The 24607-nt window shown below is 33.7% G+C and overlaps 1 protein-coding gene across 2 annotated transcripts in view; it reads left to right on the top strand.

Annotated features, from left to right (window-relative positions):
* The window catches only part of NELL2 (neural EGFL like 2), a 314905-nt gene that overhangs the window by 61210 nt on the left and 229088 nt on the right, over positions 1-24607 (top strand). For both annotated transcript variants that reach the window (XM_069489903.1, XM_069489905.1), the window contains 6 exons: positions 17643-17816; positions 17906-18002; positions 20357-20429; positions 20546-20628; positions 21503-21631; positions 23093-23195. In XM_069489903.1, the coding sequence (XP_069346004.1) occupies positions 17643-17816; positions 17906-18002; positions 20357-20429; positions 20546-20628; positions 21503-21631; positions 23093-23195 (659 nt within the window). The remainder of the gene's footprint in view (positions 1-17642; positions 17817-17905; positions 18003-20356; positions 20430-20545; positions 20629-21502; positions 21632-23092; positions 23196-24607) is intronic.

Below are 24607 nucleotides of genomic sequence, written 5' to 3'. Positions count from 1 at the left end.
AATGTAATGTTTCAGGCAGAACATTTTGTTATTTTTCCTTGTAAATGATGCCTTGTAATTAAATGCCACACCATTAGAGGTTATAACTTTCTTGAGAACTTAATTTTTTTTCTTTAAGAGGATTTTTGTATTCTGAGTACTGCTTATTCATGTATGTTTATTATTTGCTTGTTATTTCAATTAATTTCTTCGTTGTAGATTCTTTTTTTGTTTCAAATGTTTTTCCTATACTGAGATCAGGTAGCCTTGTTTTTTAAAATTTTTTTTTATGGTTTCCCTGTCTAACTCTTGAAATGTAAAATTTATTTTAGTGAAGTTAAGAAATGAGGCTTTTAACAATTTTCAAACAGATAACTAAATGTTCCAACAACATTTATTTAAATCTCTCCACCTCCATTTGAAATGGAATCTTATATTTATATTATAAATAATTTCTGGGCTCTCTCTTCTGTTTCATTAGTCGGTATGTTTGTTTTTCTACCAGTAACACACTTACATAAACAACTTTTTTCACATTATATATATAGTTCTTCAGTGTACACATTTAAAATGCAAATGCAAAAAAGTCATTACTCAAATGTAACATATTGTTGTATTCACGGGTGATATTCAAGATATATAATAACCAGTATGGCAAGGACAATAAACAAGCAAAACAGGAAAGGATGAATTAGAAGGGACCCTGATTATAATCAACCAGTTTGGCTATTTCTGTGTACACTGGGTATGCATACTTCTGAATTTTATGATATTGGATAGATACATAGTTATAGATATAAATATAGATATTCTTATCAAATTTGGCATATGTATAATTTCCTATATATTATAAATATATATATAATACATGTACAAGGTTTTAATTCACAGCAGTCTCATTAGCAAAATGCCTACGTACCTACTTTCTTTAACAATGATTTAAAATTTTTCCAATTCAGTAGGTGAGAAATGACACTTTGTTGCTGATATTGAATACTTTTCATATATTCTCCTTGGTCACTCTGGTCTTCTTTTACAGATTGCCTTATATATATTGTCCATTTTCCTATGTTCTGTTTTCTTAACCGATGTGCAGTGGAATCAGTAATTTCTATCCATAAAGGGTGGGATTATGTTAATGGCATAATGAAGAAAATTTTTTTCCCCCTCAAAAAGACAAGGCCAATTAGACAATTCAAGAAAAAGAATAAAAATTTGAAAATCTTGTATGACAAATTTTTGGTCCAATATATGTAATAAAACAAAATTTAGCATGATTTTGAGAAATTGTTAGAAGTAAGAAAAAAATTAATCTGTCCTTGAAGCTATTAACATTCTCCTTTGGGTGTCGAAGAGTTTATGTCATTCATAGTGAAGGAGCAGTTATCTCAGTACAGTATTTGACTTCACAATTAATACCACATGTAGGCATAAATTCAAATACTGTTGATTAGTTTCCTATTGATCTTTTAATTGGGATCTGAAAAGGGGATAATAGTACATCTGTATTGAACTTTCCATCTTAATCTGCCTTACTGTATCCAATGGCTGATCTATTTTAATGCTCTTTAGTCCTGCCTTATAAAAACAAATTGATGTTTTGGACTTAGATATAAGTATAGTTATCTAGTACAATATCCAACAGAATTAAGCTGGTGGTTTCAATGGCGTTTTTTCAACATTCCATTCTTTTCTCGCAGATATGTAATGCTACCTCAAATCTCCATCAGTGTGGAGGTCTGTTTCTGGGCATTCGATTCTATTCTATTAATTTCTTTGTTGACTTCTGTAGGGAGACCACACTACTCTGATTACTGCAATTTTATAAGACTACACTAGATAAGATATAAGATATCTAATAGTGCAAGTCTCTTTATTCTTCCTGTTAGGAAATTTTTGCTGTGTTTGAAACTTCATCCTTTAATATAAACTTTAGAATCAATTTGTAAAGTTCTATGAACCTAAATTCTATTGAGATTTGTATAGGTGTTGTATCACATTTATAGGTTATTGTGTTAACCTTTTTATGTTACTTAGTTTTCTCATCCAGAAATATGGTTTATCTCTACATTTTTTATGCTGTCTTTTATCTTATAATTATCTACAATTAAGGGCATACAAATATTTCATTATATTTATTACTAGGAACCTTATGGGCTGCTGATATGGGCTCTTTATTTTTATATTATATTGTCTAACTTTTTAAAAGGCTTTTAAGTTGCTATTTTACTAGAAAAATGGATTTTATTTTGTATGAGAAATAACATTTTGCATACTATTTAAATTGCTTTCTCTTTTGTCTTTGTGACAAAGTTAGATTCTTTGTATCAACTCAGAGTATAATAACAAAGTTTTCAATGTGCCATCAGAGTTCATTTAATTGTCTTTTATTAGTCTGCCATACATTGGTATGCTCTGACATTTTAATCTTTTCAAGATGAATGTTGAGGAATTGTTGTAATATATTTTAATTCTTTGGCATTAAAACACTTCTGCTTTTATTCTTCTCATGTCAATGTGAAACTTCAAAAATGCTCTTTAGACCCTTGATCAGTTGCTTAAAATAATTTTATAAAAGGTTCATTTAAAAATTATAATGATCTTTCTACAGTTTAATATGCAGGAAATAGAATTCAACTTCTTTTTAAGTTGTTTTATTATTTCCTTTAGTTATGATGAAGTGTGTACCTTTTTTAAAAGTCAATGTAAAATGTTAATTGGTGTCTGGACAGTGGAGTTTGTGTTATCTCTATTGCTTAAGAAATCTTATTTCCCTTGCTGTTGTGTACACTTGAATTCCATTTATTTTGGAGAGAAGTCTTATATTTTTGTGTCTGAAATCATGTATTGATGTGTTTTATAATAGCTGAATAAAAGTAATTCATATTTTGACTCTCTTTTCAGTGATTTTATCCACTGATCATTTTGAAAGAAGATGATTGACATGCTGTCATCTTTCCTTTGTACTTTAACCTTTGGTTATTTAAAACTCTAAGTGTTGTAAAAATTACATTTGATTGTAGGATGACACATTTTTGAGGATACTGAATGAACCACAGAATACATGAATTACTGAATATTTCAGCTTAAACCCATTTAATTCAGCCAGTAAAAATATCCTGAACAGCACCAAAAATGAAGTAAGATATGTGTTTTGAATGAACTACAAGAAAACAATTTGCTTTGCAAATTACTTAAACTTTAAGCTATAAAATTATACACTTAAACTTTAAACTACACATTTACACTACACTTTCAAGCATTGAGCTTTATATTTAAAATAATGTTTTGCTAACATAACATCTGAAAAATGGATATAATTCCTAAAATTTACTGATTTTTGAGTATTAGTGAGTGTGAACAATTTTAAATACATTTGTTAGTAAATTATTGGTATCTATGGTGGGTAGTTTCTAAATATCCTTTCCCATTTTTATGTGTCTTGCCATTTTTCTTGTTTAATTGTAAGGACTCTTTATATATTAAGGATGTCACTGTCAATCATATATATGCAGCTTATATGTAGCAGTTTTCCCAGATAATATTTGCTTTCAATTTAAAAATTGAAATAATAACAAACCTACAGAAAAGTTACAAGTGTAGTTCAAATAATTTCAATTAGCAGATTTCCTAATTGGTAATATTCTTAGCTCGTTTGCTGCATCACCCTCTATCTCTTATTCCAATATATCATTTACTGACAAGATGCTCCATCACCTTTAAAGACTCCAGTGTGTACTCTATAAAGATAAACAATTATTGTATACCCATAATAATTAAAAATATAAAAGAAAAATACTCCAGTGTATATTTTCTCAAAACACTGATACTCTCTAATATAGCCAACGTATAAAGCCTTCCAATCAAGAAATTAACATTGAAACTACAATATTATCTAATCTACAGACCCCATTCAAATTTCACCAGCTATCTAAACAATGTCTCTTTTTTCTTCTTGGCTCAGGATTCTAGCAAACGACACATGTCTCATTTGGTTGTCATTTATCATCATCTCCTTCAATCTGGAGCCATTCTAGTCTTTCCCTGTCTCTGGTATCTTTTATGGCCTTAGGATTACAGGCCTTTCATTCTGTAGGATAACCCTCAACCTGGGTGTATCTGATGTTTACTTATCACTCAGGCCGTGCATTCTTGCCAGGAAATCCATAGAAATGACGATAGCTCTTCTCAGTACACTACATCTGGAGGTACACTATGCCAATCCATACTATCATTGGCGATGTTAACCTTGATTACCTGGTCAAATTGGTGAACTGATAGGTGCTTCATTATTTTTCCCTTTGATTTTGATGAGTGTTTTATGGGGGGGATATTCCAGTTTTGTTCCAATATCCTGATCCTCATCAGACCTTCACCCACCTGCCTGAATATCCATTGAACATACCCACCTGTACTACACACTGTTGCTTCTTAGTGACATGAATAAAATGATAAAATTGAAAATTGACACTCATTTTTACATTCATATGCTAGTGGTTTCAACAATTTGAGAATATGTACTTATTTAAAAATACATTCCTAAAGAATGGTAGCTCAGACATCTTTTACAACTCATTTTAAATGCATATCATCATTTACTATGTAAAACATTTTTAAATTAGCTACTATACTTTTTCTTATTTGGAATTTATTCATGTATACGGAATGAAATTCAGAGAAAATAACATCATATTTCCATAAGGGTGATTTGCTTACCTTTTCCACCTTTCTCTTGATAGCTTTATGTACAGTTTTGCGTTTATTGAACTAAAATATCACAGACCTTATAAAAAGCAAGATCAGAGTGTATATAAGATATATTAGAGTCATATTTTGGTAAAGGCCTCTTACATTTAGCCTGATATGACTGCTCTGTTTCTGATTTTTCAAATTTTTCATTTCATGTAGTTATTGGTAAACAGTAAATGAAATGGATTCTCATTTTTCAACATTTCTAAGTGGTTAAAATGTTTGTTTTTTTCTTTTAAAAAATAAATCTGATTGTTTTTCTGTTAGCCAGTAACTTAAATAAATACATGACAAAATCTTTCCAATCTCCAGTTTATCATAATTCAAGATCTATTTTAGGAGTTTTGCTTAATCACAATAAGAAAAATTGTGCTTAAATTTAAGCTCTCTTCTAAGTAGATTTAATAATGTAGAGTAATATGAACTAATAAATACTAAAACAGTACAAACATGTCTGGTGATGTGAAATAAAGATTTGGCAGAAATGCAGGAACTCTAGATAGGGAAAAGGAAGGACTTACATCAACATCCTAGGGAGTGTCGATTCAGGAAAATGACAAAAATGATGAAACGGGAAGTTCTTTGAGGGTCTGGACTCTGTCTCTTTTTCTCTGTATCCTCTGTGCCTGGTGCAGTGCCTATCATATAGATGGCTAATAAATATGTGCTTCATAGATGACTGAAGGGCATCTGCTGATATCAGGTCTGGTGGTAGCTGACTGATTTCTTAGATGCATTGAAATGTTTTCTCTTCATTACAAGGGTTAACACTTTATTAAGTGCCTACCCTGTGTCAGGCAGTCCCCTAAGCACCTTACATGGATTAATCTCAATAAATGCTTTTCACCATCTTGGAGGTAGGTCCCATTACTATTCCCGTTTTACAGATAAGGAAACAGTGCTCTGAGGGATTAACTCTCATGTCTAATGTTATAGTAAGTGGAGTGGCAGAATCAACATTTGAACCAGGCTGCCCGGCATCATAGCCTGTTGTCCTAATCACTATCTTGATAACTGCTCTACTGCTTATGTTAGAGCAGTGCCATGACCCTTGTGCTTCCTTCAAAACCCAAGAACTCTCTTGTCAGGGTTAGCACTATTGCTTCCTATTGCTTCTGAAGACAGTAATAATGTATTTTCTTCTATTGGACTTTTCTGTTCATACTAAAAGTTTTTATACAGAATTTTTCTTCCTCACAATTTACTTATTTATTTCAACAGCATCACCGTGGCCTATTAAAGTTGATGAAATATAAATAAAGCTGTCATGGTCTGCATAATTGGGAAAGTATTTTATCTTTTAATTTTTCTAATTGCCTCTTCATAAAAAGTTTATGGTAAAACTTAAAAGTAAAGTCCCTAGCGTTTTGGCATTTCTATAGTAGCTAGAATTTAGAGCCAGTTTGGTGCTATTTTCTCTAGTTAGGGATGTAGTCTGTACCCATTTCAATTGGGAACTCTTGAGGTAATATCTTCACTATGATCAAAATGTCACCTAGCAGGTAGCCCATGAATCCAGTTTCCTTCTTCCTTGGCTTTTGTTTATACTGAACAATTGGTGAGACATGGTGACCCATGAAGCATGTCAGAAAACAAATGCTGCAGCGTTGACAGCTTACTCTCTCCCCTGTGACTAATTCCTCTTTCCAGTACAGTCTGCCTAGAGCTTCTAGCTGTCATATATGCATCAATGCTTTTCCTTTATTGCTGCCCATAGTTTCAGAATATGTTGCCTATAAAGCTGCTGAAAATTCCTACACAGGCCAGGCTTTATTGTTCTAAAGAATTTCTATCGATTTTTAGGACCTTAGGAAAGCAAATTGTTAACTTAAGAGGAAGGTTAGAAACCAGATAAAATATTGAGGCGAATCATAAGGCATTGTGGACCTTTGGGAGTCACTTAGTCACTCTAGATTGATGTATCACTAAAAGCATCGTGAATCATGTTTAAGTGAAAGTGAAAATGAAAAGCTACCATTTTGAGAATATCACTTTCTTCCTAAAAAAATTCTTTGTTCTTTGAAAGAGTGAAATTGCATGCACACCTTAATAGACTTGTAAAACCACTCAGATATATGGAAATTGAAGAGAACATTACTATATTCTCTTGATAATACTCTCTCTCTCTCTCTCATATACAGTCAAATCTCAATTCATCCCAAACCGCAGTAATATTTATGCGTAGACTGGATTTTAAGGAACCACTAAGTTGTTTCCTTTAACTTTAGGCAGAGCTGACTTAAACCACTCTAACAGGTAAAACTACATTTTCTTTTCACAAAATTAAGACCTGGACTTGAGTAACCAAATTTAGAAATTAAAAAGTGACATATTTATCATATTTTAAAGTAAAATTGTGTTTACAGTATTTTATATCCTAAATGACTAAGTAACTAATGATCCCTTAATGAATATGTTATTCCTTTGTGGGCCGTGATCTACCTACGTATGTTTGTATATTTGTAGATTCTTTCATATCAAAGTTGATGTGTTCTGGGGATTTGGTGTATTAAACACAATTTTTATTTTGAACTCTAATTGACCACTAATACCCATCACAGATGGTTTCACAAATCCAGTGATCACTTCCTCTCTGTAGAGAAGTAGAATAACATTTATACTTAGTAGAGAAGGAATTTCATATTTTATATAAGTAGCTCTTGGGTAGGAGCTATTTAAACAATTAAACAAAGTGATAATTCAGTCAATAAGTTAATAAATTCTTTGGAATCATATGTATTTCATAACTATATGAAATGCACATATACATATTCATCTTCTTCAAATCCTTCAAAACAGAACCACTACTGGTTATATTTAAATGATCAAATTCTTCTAATTTTCTTTTCTAATATACTAATCTGAATTATATGAGAAAAATTGTGACCATTTATGAAATTAGAAGAATATAATAAATTATAATGGTATAGTAAGATGGAAGACTTTTGGAAAGAAGGAACAGTGTAATGACTCTTTCTCAACCTACTGCATTTCAGTAAACACTTGGAGAAGTAGAGAAGGCTGTACTTCTTCCTTCCTTTCAATATCCCCTGAGTTGAAGCCAAGCCTAGAGGCAGAATAGCTTTGAAGCTTCCATCAGGATTTTTGGGGTTTAATTTGCTTTTCTTTCTCCACCCTCCTGAGATAAATGTTTAAATCACTGATTTTCATCCTTTTTCTTTTTCTAATATATAAACTTAAGGTTATAAATTTTCCTTAGTGCAACTTCATATACGTCAAATTTTGATATGTTTTATATTTAAAAATCACAATTAAGCTCAAAATATTTTCTAATTTTATTGTGACTTGTTTGACTCATGAGTTATTTAAAAGTTTATTGCTTAATTTTAAAACACTTGGGGATTCCCTAGTTGTCTTTTTACTATTGATTGCTAAGTTAAGTCTGCTTTTGAGTATGACAGTCCAGTCAATATCAGACAAACATTTCTATTGAGAGAATCTGAAGAAATAATTTAAAAAATGAAAGACATATATAGTAAAATTATAATATTTGAGATTATTTGAACAAAATATGGGACATGGAACAAAGGAGAAATAAAATATGCCATAAATTTCTAGCATTGTTTTGGAGGTATTTATGGATTTTTTTATCTTCTTGAAAGTAAAGGAAGAAAAACAATTGACCAACACAGCAAAATGAAGAAAAGGAAAAAGAGAAAAAAATAAGAAATAAAAATAACAAGAAAACATAAGCTAGCACAGTAAGAATAAGGCATATATCTCAGTGATCCTTATAGGAATTTTGATTTTCCTATGAAAAGACTTTTATATTAGGTCAAAAATATATAATCCAAATTTAAACTACTTATAAGGGCCACACCTAAAAAGATAAGATTTAAATAAGGGAAAGAAAAAACAATTGAAACAAGTTAAAATGAAAAAGAAAATATGAGTGGCAATATCAGACAAATAATATAAAATTCATTAAATTGGAACTAGGGTTATTCTACATTGATAACAATTTTGTTCTCTAGAAATATTAAACAAAAGCAATGTAGAACCAAAATATAAATCAAAAGGGTTAAGACATATGGAAAAATTTGGAAAGCTAAAATTTTAGTGGGAGATTTAACAAAACTTAGCACTTGATAGATCTAATAGACAAAAATGAATATAAATATAGGATTAGGATAAAACAATTGATCATTTTTGTTTCATATTTATTTATTGAAATTAGGAACTTAGAAATAGGAAATACACATTTAAAAAAGGACTATGTAGTATTTACAAAAAGTATTAGTATGCTGGTACACACACACATATCCATCCCTCAAAAAATTTTCCAAAGGACAACTTTTTATAGAGTACATCTTCAACTATAAAATAATAAAATGTTAATAACAAAGCAATCTAAAAATAAAGCTAAGTGATAAAACAAAAAACATTCTTTTAATTAATTCTTATAACTGAATGAACATGAGACTATTACATATAAAAATCAATGGGGTGTTGCCAAAACCATATTTATGCACTTTAATAATAAACAATGAATATAGAGGGTAAATAAATTAAGCTCTAAATTCAAGAGTTGTAAATAGAAAGATAAAATAGGATGATTATAAAAAAGTGTTAATATAGATAAATGTAAACATTTAGAAAGGAGAACCAAGAGCTGGTTCTTTGGATAAGTCAACTCAATGAACAAGCTTGATTAAGACAGGGAGATAATACACAAATGAAGGACATAATTGACAAAGAGTGAATAATAGAGGAGATTAAAATGTATAAAATAATACTAACATCCAACCTTATGCCAATAGATTAGAAAATTTAGATGTAATGAATGATTTTCTATGAAAACACAAATTAGAACAACAACTAAAGAGTAGTATAGAAGATCTGGATTACTAGGAATTATTGGGGGGGATAAAAATTTATCAAGGAATTGGATTCCTTCATCCTTTCATCCTGAAGTCATCAGACTCTGACTTTAATTTTTTCCTAACTTGAATTTCTTCAGTCCTTCAAGGAACAGATACTTATGTTATGTAATTTGTTCCAGAGTGTGGAAAAGAAAAAGAATACTCCTCAGTTCACTTCTTAAAGCTATCTTAATTCTGATTCCAGAATCTGAGGATGAAACAAACATATGTGTGTGCACGGACATGCGTGCACACACACACACATGATTATAAGACAACCTCATATATTAATATGAATAGAGATACTAACATTCTTACTAAAATACTTCAAATTAACTCCAGAAGTGTATTAAAATAATAAAACAACAGGACTAAAGTGGGATTTTTTATAGTTATGTGAACATAAATTTTCTAAACCAAATATTTGCAACTGTTAAAATTGTCTACTAATGAACCTGTAAGAATCAACTGAAAAGCTATGTATAATTAACACGCGGGTTTAGTGAGATGTTTGTGCACAGGAATATATATACATATATGCGTGTGTATGTATACACACAGAAAAGCAATGATACCCATTGTTGATGAAATGTGTAGGTAAATGAGTCGTGTTATGTTTTTGGTGTACGATGATTTAGTGATCAATTTGGCAGCATTATTTCTTACATTTGCATATAACCTACAATCTGGTAATTCTGCCATCTTTTCACTGTCCCTCAACCACCTACATGTACTCACTTTTGTCTTTTCCAACTTAAATTTCAGTCCATCTTTAGAATGTTTCTCACATAGAGACTGTCATCTTCTATGTCCTGTCGTGTTTTAGTCTTTGCTTGGCAGAACCAAAACCCGTTAACTCTGTCTCTCGGCCCAATTGTGGCTGAACTTGGCTATAGAAAAACACAAAACCATGCTGACTGAACTCACTTTAAATGTATCATAACTTACCTGGAATGAGTCCTTCATGCTGCCGTATTTTCCTAGTCCATTCACTCTCACTCTGTTAGATGACCGTTTTATACATTTACCTCTTTCCTTATACTTCTAACACCTCCTTCCACATCCTCACTTAATAGATAATCTTGAGTCCTAAAGTCAATCGGAAGAGAGCAAGTTCCTCACTTGCTCTCTTTGAGTAGATTACTCAAAGCAATCTACCTTCATCTTTGCTGATACAGTTTCTCTTGTTTCTCTCTTTTTACTTAGGTTTAGTATCCTTGACCCTTGTAAGGGCCAACTGTTCCAGCTGTGTATTCACTTCCATCCCCTCTCAAGGTCATTGCTCAAGGAATTCATTCCACCTTCTCTTGCATTATTTCTTTGTTCCTTTTTTATTGGATCTTTCCATCAGCATACAAATATGCTCTAATAAACGAACAAACAAACAAACAAAAAACAAAACTAAAACCCTCCATTGATCTCACTTCCCCACTCACTTACAGCCTCTTCTCTGTTGCTTTTTTGGCTATCTCCGATTCCCTGAACCCACTCCAATCAGGCTTTGATCTCTCTACTTCACTAAAAATCCCTTGTCAAGGTCACCACTGATGTCCATGTTGCTAAATCCCTTATTCAATTCTTAGTCCTCATCCTATTGGCCTTTGAGCATCATTTCACCTGGCTGGTTGTTCCCTGCTTCCAAACACTTTCTTCACTTGGTCTTTACAGCTCGCCTTCTTCTGAATTTACTCCTCGGTATCCTAACTCAGTCCTCCTCACACCCAGACATCTCAATGTAGGACTGTTCCAAGACTTGATGCTCAGACCTCTTTACTATACAGTATCCACTCACTTCCCAGGTGATCTCATACTATCTAATGGCTTTAAATCACATCTCCATGAAACAATGATTTCCTAATTTTTCTTGTCTTTATCTTTGCCTTTGGACTCCAGACTCATATAGCCAGTGGCTCAACTGCATCTTCATTTGGATGTTTAATTCGAATATCAAACTATGTATGTCAGAAATCAAACTCATTATCCTCTTCCTCAAACTTACTCTTCCTCAAACTTAAGTCTTCCCCATGGCAACTCCTTTCTTTCAGTTACTCAGGCTAAAAACCTTGAAGTGTTTCTTGATTCCTAATTCTGTCACCTGCACATTAAACCTGAGAAAAACTTTGGTGCCCTCCCTCTAAGACATCTCCAGTTTGACCCTTCCCACCACCTTCCCTGGTCCAAGCCACTGCTAGTGATAATCTTCAAATTAATCTTTTTGCTTTAGCCCTTGTAACCGCTCACCCTTCATGCAGTCTATTTCTGACACTGCAGCCAAGTGGATTATACTGAAACTCAATGCGAAGAACACTCTGGTGTCTTTCTATCTCTGGCAGCCAAAGTCATCCTATTAGACTGTGAGGCCCTAAATTATTTGCCTCCCTGCTTTCCGATCCTTTTCTAACCTAATTCTCTACTATTCTTCTCTTTGTTCATTGCACTCTAGCCACACAGGCTTCATTGATATTCCTTGAACTTGTGCAGTAGGCTACTGCCTCCAGGTCATGGTTCTCCTTCAGGGTTTCACTAGATGTCACTTTCTCAGTGATGCTTTCCTTGAACATCCTATGTTAAATATCACCTTCCCATAGTTTGTATTCTTCTTTCCTACTTTTTCCATAGATTTTTATCACCACGTAACTTATATATTTTACTTATTTATTCATTCATTTATTTATTGATACAGGATCTTGCTTGGTCACCCAGGCTACAGTGCAGTGGTGTCATTATTGCTCGCTGCAATCTCAAACTCCTGGGCTCAAGTGGTCCTCCTGCCTCAGCCTCCCTAGTAGCTGGGACCACAGGTGCACACCATCATGCCCAGCTAATTCTTCTATTTTTTGGTAGAGATGGGTCTTGCTCATGCTCAGGCTGGTCTCACATTCCTGACCTCAAGCAATCCTCCCACCTTGACCTCCCAAAGTGCTAGGATTACAGGCGTGAGCCACCACGCCAAGCCTATTTATTTTATTTTAATATAAACTCAATGAAGTCTGGTATGTTTATGTCTTTGGTTTACTTCCATATTGTTAGAACCTCGACCAGAGCCTAGAACAAAATAGATATTCAAAAAATATTTGTTGAGTGATAAATGAATGAGTGAATATAACAGATCCTTTGAAATGTACATGCCATTTGAACCAGCAATTTTATTTCTAATAATTTACTCCAATAAGATAATTGTACAAGTGCACAAGGAAACATATATTAAATTATTTTTATTAAGAATGAGATTAAACAGTAATGGAAATTGGATATTAAATGAATTATAGCCCAACTATGAAATACCATGCATCTGTTAAAAAGGGTGTGGGTTTATGTTATTGATATGGAAAGACAATGTATGGTTAAGTGAAAAAGACTGCAAAAGGTATGCCCAAAATGTTAATATTGATCATTTCTTGCCAGTAGGATCACTAGTGATCTTAATGTTCTTCCTCATGATTTTTTGTATTTTCTGTTTTTTTCTAATAACCTATTATTTTATATCACAAAATTGTATATATGTGTATATATAGTTGTCAAGTCTTCTGCAAGTAGCCAAAGAAAAACTTTCTACTTTTTCCTCTTATTAGTCAGGAATACTTAGTTTGGGGTCCATGAATAGACTTCATGGAATCTGTGAATCTCTTGTAAAATTTGTAAGCTACATTTTTTGCACACTTACATGTATGCATTGTCAGATCATCAAAGCAGTGCATCTTCTTCAACCTTACAGTAGTGTGCTTTTGTGTTCATCTTTGATAAAATAGGGAAGGCTCATCTTTTTGAGCCTGCCACTTCTTGAAACACTTTCTCTCCATGTTTTTCTCTAATTTCTACCTACATGGTCTCAGTCACAATTGAGCTGAGATATTGAGAGGGCCTAATGTTAATTGGTGCCACCCTTTATCTGATGGCTTATTTTAACTCTTTAACTCCTGTGGCTATCCCTGAGCTGTAGAGTACCCCACTTATTTATCAGTGCTTTGTCATATCTGTTCTTTCTTAATCTTCGTGTAAGACCTTTTCTCAGATTGATATTTTTTGAAATACATGTAATGCCACTAAATTCCCCTTCCCTCTAGGATCTTAGCTCTAAGTATTATTTCTTCAAATTTCTTTGTGTCTTTCTGCACTCATCATTAATAGTAATAAATTACCTCCATTTTATCAGTGGCCATTTTGCCTTTTTTTATTTTAAGGTCAGTTATGTAGGGTAATGAGATGGAGAGGTTGTTATTAAAGCCATCACGTTGGATGCCAGGGCTTCAATCACAAATTAATTCCATTTGCTACTCATCTTTTCTCTTGGTGATATAATTTTGGCTCCTACACCTATATTACTCATGAAGAAGTTTTGTTATTCTCACTGATCTGGCTACGTTTCTCTTCTTACAGCAAGACTTTCAGATTGTTATTGTTATTATTAGTTTTGAAATGGCTAAACTTAATTTACACTTAATAATCTGTTATTATTTAGGAGCTTTAAGCTTCAGTGTTGTTTGTCCTTCTTCATTGCCAGATTCTTGGTACCTATAGTAAATATTTGCTGGAATAACTGAACTAATAAATTATTGTTAAAAACATCTTTTCTTTATGCTTTCACATAAGAAAGGTTTTTAAAATACATATTAAATGGTCTGCCTTAGAAGGTTATGAATCATTGGTTGCTGAATGTATTCAAACAAACTGGATGACCGTTTGGACAGGAACATCATAGACAAGATTTAAGCACTGTTATTTGGGTAGATTCCTGTTAAAATACTTTCTATCCCTGTGATTCATGCTTGTTTAAGTTATAATCAGTCCTGAAAATTTTCTGCTATTTAAATAGAATGCATAATTATGTCATAGAAAATATAAATCATCATCATAACATGTATGGAGTGCTCACTCTTTACCAGGGACTGTGTAAAGTAAGCACTTGTGTCTTTTATTTCATTTAATTCTTCAAATAATCACCTAAAGTTACAACTGTTATTATCCCTATGTATAGAGGAGAAAACTAAGGCTTAAAGAGAATTTTTAACTTTCCTGTTATCACAGGTGGTAAACTTTAAGAGACTCTGAGTCCTTGGAAATTGCCGTGTTATACTGCCTTGCTGATGACCAAATCCCATTAAAAACAAACAAGTTAACAAAAATAGAATCAATATAGTTCCAATAAGGGATGCCAAAAAGTGTACCTTTTTGTCTCTGTTCTCCCATCTCCCTTAACTTCAGGGAATCACTGGAAGTGGCAAGGTGAAACAATTTTCTATAAGAAATAAACAAAGCCACCTAACTCACAATAATTTTGGCTCTACCACTGGACTTCATTTTTTACATTTTGTTGATTATTGTAGAGCCCCCATAATACCAGTGCTGGCTACTAGTTTCTGTAAGAGTGGATTAATCTCCTATTTTTGCTTCTAACGTCTCCTGGTTTCTTCATTTTTCCACTTAAAACTGTATTCAAATTGCTTGTTATTCACAGAGTTGGCTTTAAGAAGCTAGACTTTATAAATGATGCCTATTGGGTTATTAACTAATAAAAAATAGTTAACCATTTATTGTGTGCTTACTATATTTCAGGCACCTGGTTTGATATGGATTATTACATTGAATCATCATTGTGCAGATCAGGAAACAGACAGTGAGGGGTCAGGTCATCTGCCCAGGTCACAGATAGTAGTGAGAGGCTGAGCTAGGTTTTCAATTCCAAAAAGCCTGTGCATGTAACTGCTTTGCAGTTGTGCCATCCATGAACTACACTGATGATATATTTGTCACTATAAGGGCATGTGGCTTTTCTTTAGGTGACTAATTTACAACTGGGTTGTAACAGCTTAATGTACTGAGATCATCTGATCATTTTTCTATTTAAGTTTAATTTAAGGCAGCTGAAAAATTCTCATTTCATGTTGTGTGCAACCTTTTTGTCAGATGAGACGTGACCTTATTTTTATCTTTTGATCTTGAGTTATGAAAGAGGTTGTTAAAATGAATGATGTCCTGCCACTGTTGCCTTTCTCTGAAGCCTAATCTTAAATTAGTTTATATTTCTGCCAATGCAAAGGATATTTGAATAACAAGAGCATAAATTTTTTTATAAAGGGTGAACTTTATTTTTGATTCTAGTTACCACTCAAAATTATGACTAACAAATCAGGGAGACATGATATGTTCAAGTGTGACAGATTATTTTCTTGGGATTTAAAATGTGATTTTTAATTTAAGGTAGTAAATGCTTGTTAAAGACAGAAGGGAACATAAAGGATAATAAAAAGAACGTTGAAAATCACACATAGTTCTATCACTCCAACGGTTACTTTAAAAATGTTGATAGATTTTATTCCAATTGTACATTTTCCCCATGGTTATAATATTTTAATGTATCCATTAGAGCTCTTGATTGTAAGGTGATTTTTGAAGGTGGTGAATGGGAGGGCAGCTTATAGACTGATGGGAAGCTGAGGCACCAGAATTTGGGGTGGGAAATAAGCAAAAGTGCCCTGGTTGTCCAGTAAACAGGAAGCAAGATACATAGTGACCTTAACATAACTGACCAGGATGCTGCCGCCATTACACAGTGCAGTACTATGACTGAAATGGAGAGGTTATTATCTAAAAGTTTCTGTCTTGCTAGGCTGCCCCTTTCCTTGGCCTTTGGCTAGAGAGAGCAGGCTTTTGTTGGAGATTTTTTGGATCTGCATTCATTGGTATTCCCAGGTTGTGAGCTTCTTCAGCTCCAAGTCTTTTTTTTTTGCAGATTTTCATTCATTACCCAAGTCCTTCCTTTCCATATGGTTCAAGTGATGGAGGTTACAGTCTATCCATATTAGTACAGAATAGAATAAATCAACATTCTCAGAACATTGAAAGACTAGGATCAATCACCCCTAAAACTACTTTCCTTTGGTTCCTCCTCCTAAATTTTAAGTTACCCTTTCTTTCAAGAGGCAGTATCTCAGCATTATTGCAACAATATTTTATATAGGGATTTTCCAAATTTTATAGGGAACTGAATCTGTAAGCAGGAAGAAAGTTTCTACCAGTGAATAGTTTATATAATAGCGAAAAAATATTTTAGAGATTTATTGCAAGTTAATTACTGTCTGAAAAACTGAGTATTCTTTCTCACCACAAAGGTAATAAATAATCTTTAACTTAATTCAAAAAGGAAGAAAAAAAAAACCAAAAAATTAAAAATTAGCCAGAAAGCTATAGTTTGTTTTCCTACTCAGGAAAAAAAAAAAAAAAAAAAAAAAGGATAACTGATAACAAATATGGTGCAATTTCTGTAACTGGATATTTTTCAAATTACAAGGCTTTTATTTATGAAAGCATAAAGAGCTATGACACACTTCTAGTCAGCTTAATCTTGTCAGAAGATTGACAGTCTCAGTACTTTTCTCCTTTGCTATTATATAGTCTAAAGGTAATTCCTTAAATAAATTCATGTATTCCTAAAAATGCAGACTGAAGATGAATGGGCAAAGGTCCACGTCATAGTTTTAGGGGATAGGAGGAATTATTCCCAAAAAGCAAAACTTTTTTGATGATAAGTAATTTGCAAGTACTTACCAATTTTATTCTTTCCTTTCACAACTGAACACAACCACTTCAGTCTGAGGAGCATCTCGATTTCCAACCTTAGTCACCATTATGTTTTAATATGCACATTTTCCCTTTCTCAGTCATTTTTACAAACTGAGGGCAAAACTACAATAACTGTGTGAGTAGTGAGTACATGAATTTTCCTGTGCAAAGACAGTGTGATTCTACTAAAACTGAAGTTCTGACTCACAAACATGGCTCCCTCAGCTCCAAGTCTGGATGCAAAACAAGAACCCAGGAAACTCACTGCCACATTGTTCCTTGGGTTCTGATTTTCTTTCTTTTCTCTTATCTTTCAGACTCTTTTTGTGTTCGTTTTATGTATGATGTCTAGTTGTACTTAGTGAGAGGAAGAGAAGTAGTACATCGACTCCATCTATCTGGGGACAGAGGTCACCTCAGTCATTTTGGAGCTTTATTTCAGTGTGTCCTATATGTCTCTTTCCTGTGCAGGTACCTGGAACTGGAAAGCAGCGGCCACCGGAATGAAGTCAGACTGCATTACTGCTCAGGCACTCACCGCCCTCACACGGAAGTGTTTCCTTACATTTTGGCTGATGACAAGTGGCACAAGCTCTCCTTAGCCATCAGTGCCTCCCATTTAATTTTACACATCGATTGCAATAAGTAAGGGAAATGTGCTCATTTCGGGAAATGGAAGATTCTAAGAAATGACTGCCTACTCATGTTGCTTCTTTGATGTTTCTTTTTTGCAGAATTTATGAAAGGGTGGTGGAAAAGCCCTCCACAGACTTGCCTTTGGGCACAACATTTTGGCTGGGACAGAGAAATAATGCACATGGATACTTTAAGGTATCTTTCGGATAAAGTCTGAGCATCAAGTGTAAATGTAACTGCTTTCTAATGAATTTGGAAAAATATATTTTACTTTTTATGGTGTGAAACAAAATAATTTGATTTACATGGTTTTTTACATTTGTGTCTATTTGTTTTCTATTTCTGTTTTTTTGCACTCATATTTCATTTAGCCAGCAAACATTATCTATTCCTCTTTTTTCAATGACTTTGATCTTTGTACATTACAGAGATGATCACAAGGCTGCAATCAGGGCAGTTAACATGTCATTCTTGAAATTAATCTTTCAAAGTAATAAAAATCTAAAATGTTAACATACAGATAATTCTCCACCACAGAAATATAACCTTTGATGATACTTTTACAGGGATGTTAATAGAGGATCAAAAGCTTTTCAATATTTATTATTCATAGTCTCCTTGTACCAAGGAAGGTGAGAACGAAATATATATATATGCACAAATCTGTCAAGATAGGAAGCAGTCATAATTTATATCTTTTTCTTTAGTGTGTACTTAGAGACAACACTCCATAGAATTTCATCATTGGAGAGGATCTAAAAGACATCCCATTTAAATTTCTGTATTTAAAAAATGAAGAAATAAAGTCCAAAGCACTGCTTGATTGCAAGCCCGTAGTGTAATCATTTTCCCCCAGTGACTATGACAGTGCCTACGATAACAGAAGTGGCTCAACAAATGGTTACTAAATCAAAGAATGATAGGTGATATGTCCAACTCACGGATTTCAAGGTAGAGTAGGTACCAGTAAATTTTAAATTGTGTTCTCAGCAAAGTTTATAATTCTAGTAAGGTATTTTAAAAACTTATTTAAACATTGTTCCCTGGAAACCAAGTGTTTTAAATATATTGTTACATCTAATCCTAGGCTTGCCAGTCTTGATACAGGGTCTTTTTATTCTCTTTTACAAATGTGTAAACCTGCTCAGAGAGGTTAAGTAACTTGCTCAAATCCAGGTAGCTAGTAAGTGACACAAATGGAGAATTGATTCCATTCTTGCAAATCCTAAAAATCAATGCTCTTTTCCCACGTAAGGGATGGCAGATATGTGCTGTGAGTGACAAGTCTCTCTGTTTAATGATGACAGTCTTTCCCATGGAGCCAGGATGTGGCCTTAGAATCTTCACGTATCAGTGATGTGTACAACTCTAAGGCGTCATTATCTTTATTGTCTGTGAGTGGTGTCCGCTAGAGCTGTGCAGTGCAAAAGCTCTATAACTGTACGTCTTAGCCTTGTTTTCGTGATGCTGTTCTAAGTGATAGGAGTTTGTACACAAGTTGCATTATGAATCCAGGCCCAAGCAATCAACAGATCCTGTAACTGTCACACACTATACTGAAATATTTGTCATTCACATTGATACATTCTATTAATCAGATTAAATAAGTAAAAGATATGCAGACCACTATTTCACTGGTAAATCTTTATAGGTACATTCAAAATTGTCTTCATGTTTTGTTGGTACTGTTACCCCTGTCATTAGACACTCTGTTTGTATTTTTCAAAGGGGTAAGGTGAAATATCAGTTAAAGAAAATATATAAAGTCGATGAAGGAAGGTGGGGTGGTAGATAAAAGGGACAGCTGGAGTGTGTCTGATGAGTTCATTTCTGAGCTACCATTGGCCTTTGCTTTAAGAGCCCAGCAAGCTGGAAGCTAATTATACCTTGATGACTAAGGATGCATGTAAATTTTGCCTGTAAACATGTGATGAAGCCTTCTGTGTAAAATGGGTCATTTCAGCTGGCAGTTTAAAAAATTTCGTGCTAAACTTTCTGTACTCCTAAGGATTCATCACTAAGTCTTGCTGCAGCTGTTTAATTAATGTATTATCATTTTGAATTGAGAATTAGTTTTAAAAGATCCAACTGAAAAATGAGAACTGCTCAAATGAGCATGCTTTCATGACTTTTCCACCCTTTTATTTTAGATGATTACAGTTAATTTAAAATTGGTATCAGTTTCAGTATTGCTGAAACCACAGTGATTTTCAGGTTGATTTTTAAAGGTCATTTTCAAGCCATACTTCGGTGGCTAACTAAAAATAACTTCTCAAAACAACACGACTGTTGCCTCTTAATTATATCTTGGCATTTAATCTTAAGGCTTTAAAAATATTATCAATAAAAGAGTACATGGGTAATCATCTATTTTGCCTGATGAATTTCTTTCCCCTTGGTATGAAGTAGAAGTAATGTATTAAGAAGGCTCTTTACTCAGGGATTTTGGTGAGTCTATCTTGTAATGTTTTCCTTCGTGAACCTGACTATTGAACATAATTTGGGTAAGTGAAAGTAATATGTCTTTCTTTTTAATTTTTCACACACAGGGTATAATGCAAGACGTGCAATTACTTGTCATGCCCCAAGGATTTATTGCTCAGTGCCCAGATCTTAATCGCAGTAAGTTTATTATTTCTTGCACTGTGGAGTTCCAATATCTTAGTTGTCAGCATAGACTTAACCAGATTTAACCCCTTATAAATACAATTTGATCAATGTAGTGTTTGTAATTCCAGCCTGTCCAACTTGCAATGACTTCCATGGACTTGTGCAGAAAATCATGGAGCTGCAGGATATTTTAGCCAAAACATCAGCCAAGGTAAAAACTACACAGACATACAGTGAGGAAGCTCAAAAATCCTTGAGGTTCCTAATAGTTCCTTTTATAACCATAGACTTTCATCTTTGAGGCTTTTCTTATACTATACTTCTTGCTAGGACTGAATCTAAATCCCTGCTTAAGGAAAGGACTTATAAATATTCGAATGTAGCCATCTGTATAACAAATGCTTCTCACGAATGAGGCAGATTATCTGGTTTATACACTGCTTACTACAGTAAGATTTATTGTTTAATTTTTATTATTATTTAGCTTCATTACAAGTGAGGGGGTGGGAGGACAGTGCAAAGAATATGGACACTAGAATTGAGTCAAGGAAATAGTCCCACAAATGCTTTCTACCACTATGTTATAATTGTAAGATTATTCACTAATGTTTTAAGCACGTATCAGATTTACCTACAATTTCACCTGGCTTGTAAGCTTGCATAGTAGGTATGTATTATCTGAAGGTTGTGTTGTATGATGTATGATTTCTTTCTTATACAATATAAAGTCTGAATTTTATTTTTTCACTTGTGTAAACACATTGATGAAATTAAACTTTTTTTTTTAAATGGAAAGTGCTTCTCTGTATTTTGGGTGTTGCTATTTTGAATTAGTCTTCAATTCCTGTCTTATACATTCTGTTTTTTTATTTCTAAGGCAGAGAACCAATTTACCACCAAAGGAAGAGGAGGAAAAAAACCCTTTCTTTTTAATTAAAGGTTTAAATATATTCATAACAAGTGGTTGATGGGCACAGCCATCATTACTGCTATATGGTTAAAAAATTTAGATGCCTGCTGGAATGTTTTGCATTTCTGTGTTGCTGGAATGGTGAACAATGTAAACCCCTTCCTTTGTGCCACAGCTGTCTCGAGCTGAACAGCGAATGAATAGACTGGATCAGTGCTATTGTGAAAGGACCTGCACCATGAAGGGAACCACCTACCGAGAATTTGAGTCCTGGACAGATGGCTGCAAGAACTGCACATGCCTGGTATGGCTTCCCTTTGAGTTCAGACTAAGGGGACTCAGATGTCCCCACTCTTTAAAAATTTATTAAAATAATGTAATCATGAAAATTTCAAGAGCCATTTTCTCAAGACACAACACTAAGGTGCTAGCAAACATGGTCGCATCTAAAGAATTGTGTGTTGCATTATTAAAAACACTTTCTATCCTGTAAAGATGATTATGGTTTAGGAATGCTATAAAGTTTAAGTTTATTGGTATACACATTAAGTTAGCAATTTAAATTAGGTGAGTAAGGTGATTCCCAAAGGATTCTACCTTTTTATCCTTGACATTTCCAGACATTTTCCCCTTGTGTTTTTATTAATGCATATTAATGAATCTAAATTATACACTGCATTAAATATTGTGTCCCGATTGAGCAATATAAACAAATAATGGAGTTTAAATAAACAAGAACATCTTTAATAATTTACTAATACAGTGCAATACATATTGTAGAGTTTAAATAAACATGATTTTCCTAATTGCTCACTAATAGAGTATTTTATTGCATTATTATTTCAAAAATATATGTTCATTTTCAAAGAAAAGTTCAAAAGAAATTTGGTTTCCATGTGAACTCATCTGTTAAAGCTGATTTTCTGAAAAGAATCCAAAGATATGTGTGAATTAACCTTTTAAGAAAATTTCCTCAAGTTCATCCAGTTTATTCAAAAGAATATCATGCACAGAAAAGGATCAAGAGTAGTTTGGAAATAACTGTGTGTGTTAGTTATATGATTTTTATTCAGAAACATATGTTCCTACCAAAATTATAGCATTTTACAAATATGATAAAGCCTTCCCAAACTTGTTAAATGGTGATAAAAATGAACTGAGGGAAATACAGGATGTGGTATAGTGAGGTCGATAAAATGGCTAGGAAAACCTGGGAGCTCTGGGTGACCATTAGAAATCCAATTCCTTGTGGTCCTGGCTCAATTTGGCGCCTCCTTGTGGTCATTGCCAGAACCCCCTCATTTCTTGGTGGCCTGTCCAAGCTTAATACCCTTGGGGGGATTCTGGGTTTTGAGTCTGGGACTTCCAGGATGGCAGCAGCTATTCCAGAAATCTCCTGGTTTGTTGATGCTCATTTTGTGAGTAATCTGAGAATGTCAGGTGTTCCAGGCTTCCCTTTATCCTGCCATTTCTCTATCAGATTGTGCCCACCATGTCCTTATCCACATCCCTACAGAAGCTGAGTACTCCATCTCAGTTAGGATACATTGCTGGACAGAAGATGGGAGCCATTCACCATGTTCTAGCTCAGTTTGCATTACTGTGGGTCTCTGTATTATGGGTTTTACTGTATAACAACTAAAGAGAATAGTGGTATTTGTGACATTTTATATGAAGAGTTTGAAATTTAAGAAACAGATTCAAAAATCCTTGAAGGCTACGAAACTCCAACTTGGAAATTCTTTAAATATTGTTTTCTTTACAGAATGGAACCATCCAGTGTGAAACTCTGATCTGCCCGATTCCTGACTGCCCACTTAAATCTGCTCTTGCGTACGTGGATGGAAAGTGCTGTAAGGAATGCAAAGGTAAGCAGAGCTTTTATGATGAATACTATTCTTCTATTCTAGCAGGAAATTGTTTTCTTGGAGAAATCTATTCTGTGTAGTGATGGGAGCAGGAAAGGTGCGTAAGACGTATAACTTACTGGAAGGCATTTCACTCATTGCATCACTTGATGTAAGGACCCCCCAAGAAGGGTCCACATTCAGCCATCATAACCAAGGAAATCCATGGTACATGTTGAGGTGACCTTCAGCAGCGGATGCTATGCTACTTCATTAACCCAAACAACAGAAATCCACATTACTATAGGATCGTCCAGTGAGGATAGGGACCATGGCCTTAATAAAAAAAAAAAAAAAAAAAAAAAAAGGCTCACACCACTATGTGAGGAAGCTTTCTTGCCTTTTAGCAGTCATTGTATAGCAATTCACTTCTGATGTCAGGAAATGCTCTTTGAATCATCTCTAGCTATCCTCAGATGGGTTCTAATCATTCATTAAATAACAGGAATCATTTCATCTATATTACTTATACTTTAAAAAACTTCACTTTAAGCCTTGTTAAAGAGAGCATTTAAAATATTTAGTTATTTTTGTACAAAGGAGTAGTAACATATATGAACACTGAGTTCTTAGAAAGTTTGTAGAATATATAGAGCTGTGTAAGTATAAGTGTTTAATATGCATATGCTCACAAAGACAGATTGGGGGAGCAGAGGGAGAGGGGAAGGAGGAGTGAGAGAGGAGAGAAAAAGGGGGGGCAGGGAGGCAGGCTGGTGGGGAACAAGAGGGAATTAATAGCTGCTTGTGCTGGAATTTTTATATTTACCCTACTCCCCTACCATTGCCATACCTTACTTTTGCCTACATTGTATACAGTGTGCTACTGAGAAAAATCAGGAAGTTACTTGGTAGTCCCTTGATTTAATTCCCTCAGGATCTCTTTATATTTAATTTATTAGGCTTTACATTGAAGGCAATCCCTTTCATGAAGTGTATTAGCTTAGTCAAGTAGATTTGGCGGAACTAGGAAGGATTGAATACAATTTTTCTTACTCATGCCACTGGCTAATTTCCTTGGTGAGAAGTTATCTGAGTTTTTCCTTGGACTTCTCTTAATAACTAGAAGCTTATGGCGATGTTGTGTAGTTTTCTTTGTAGGTAGTTGGAGGTAGGAGGAAGAAGTACCATATGTAGAGTTTTATATTCATAATATAATAATAGCAAGGAATTATGCTTTTTGCTTTAATTTTTTTTATCCTTCTTTCCATCAATAATTTTATGTTGTTACTTATAAATTTGACATATTTGCATTAAGTGATTTTATTAGCTACAGGCTGATTGAAATAATGAACCATCATGATGGATGCATTACTCAGAAGTAGCGAATTTCAATTCTAATCTTACGATTTGTCTCTGTTACCAACAGTAAACTG

Source organism: Eulemur rufifrons, chromosome 16 (assembly GCF_041146395.1).
Source record: "Eulemur rufifrons isolate Redbay chromosome 16, OSU_ERuf_1, whole genome shotgun sequence".
In the NCBI taxonomy this organism is placed as follows: domain Eukaryota; kingdom Metazoa; phylum Chordata; class Mammalia; order Primates; family Lemuridae; genus Eulemur; species Eulemur rufifrons.
Note: the sequence above shows the minus strand (reverse complement) of the source record. Positions and strands in the feature narration are given on the sequence as shown.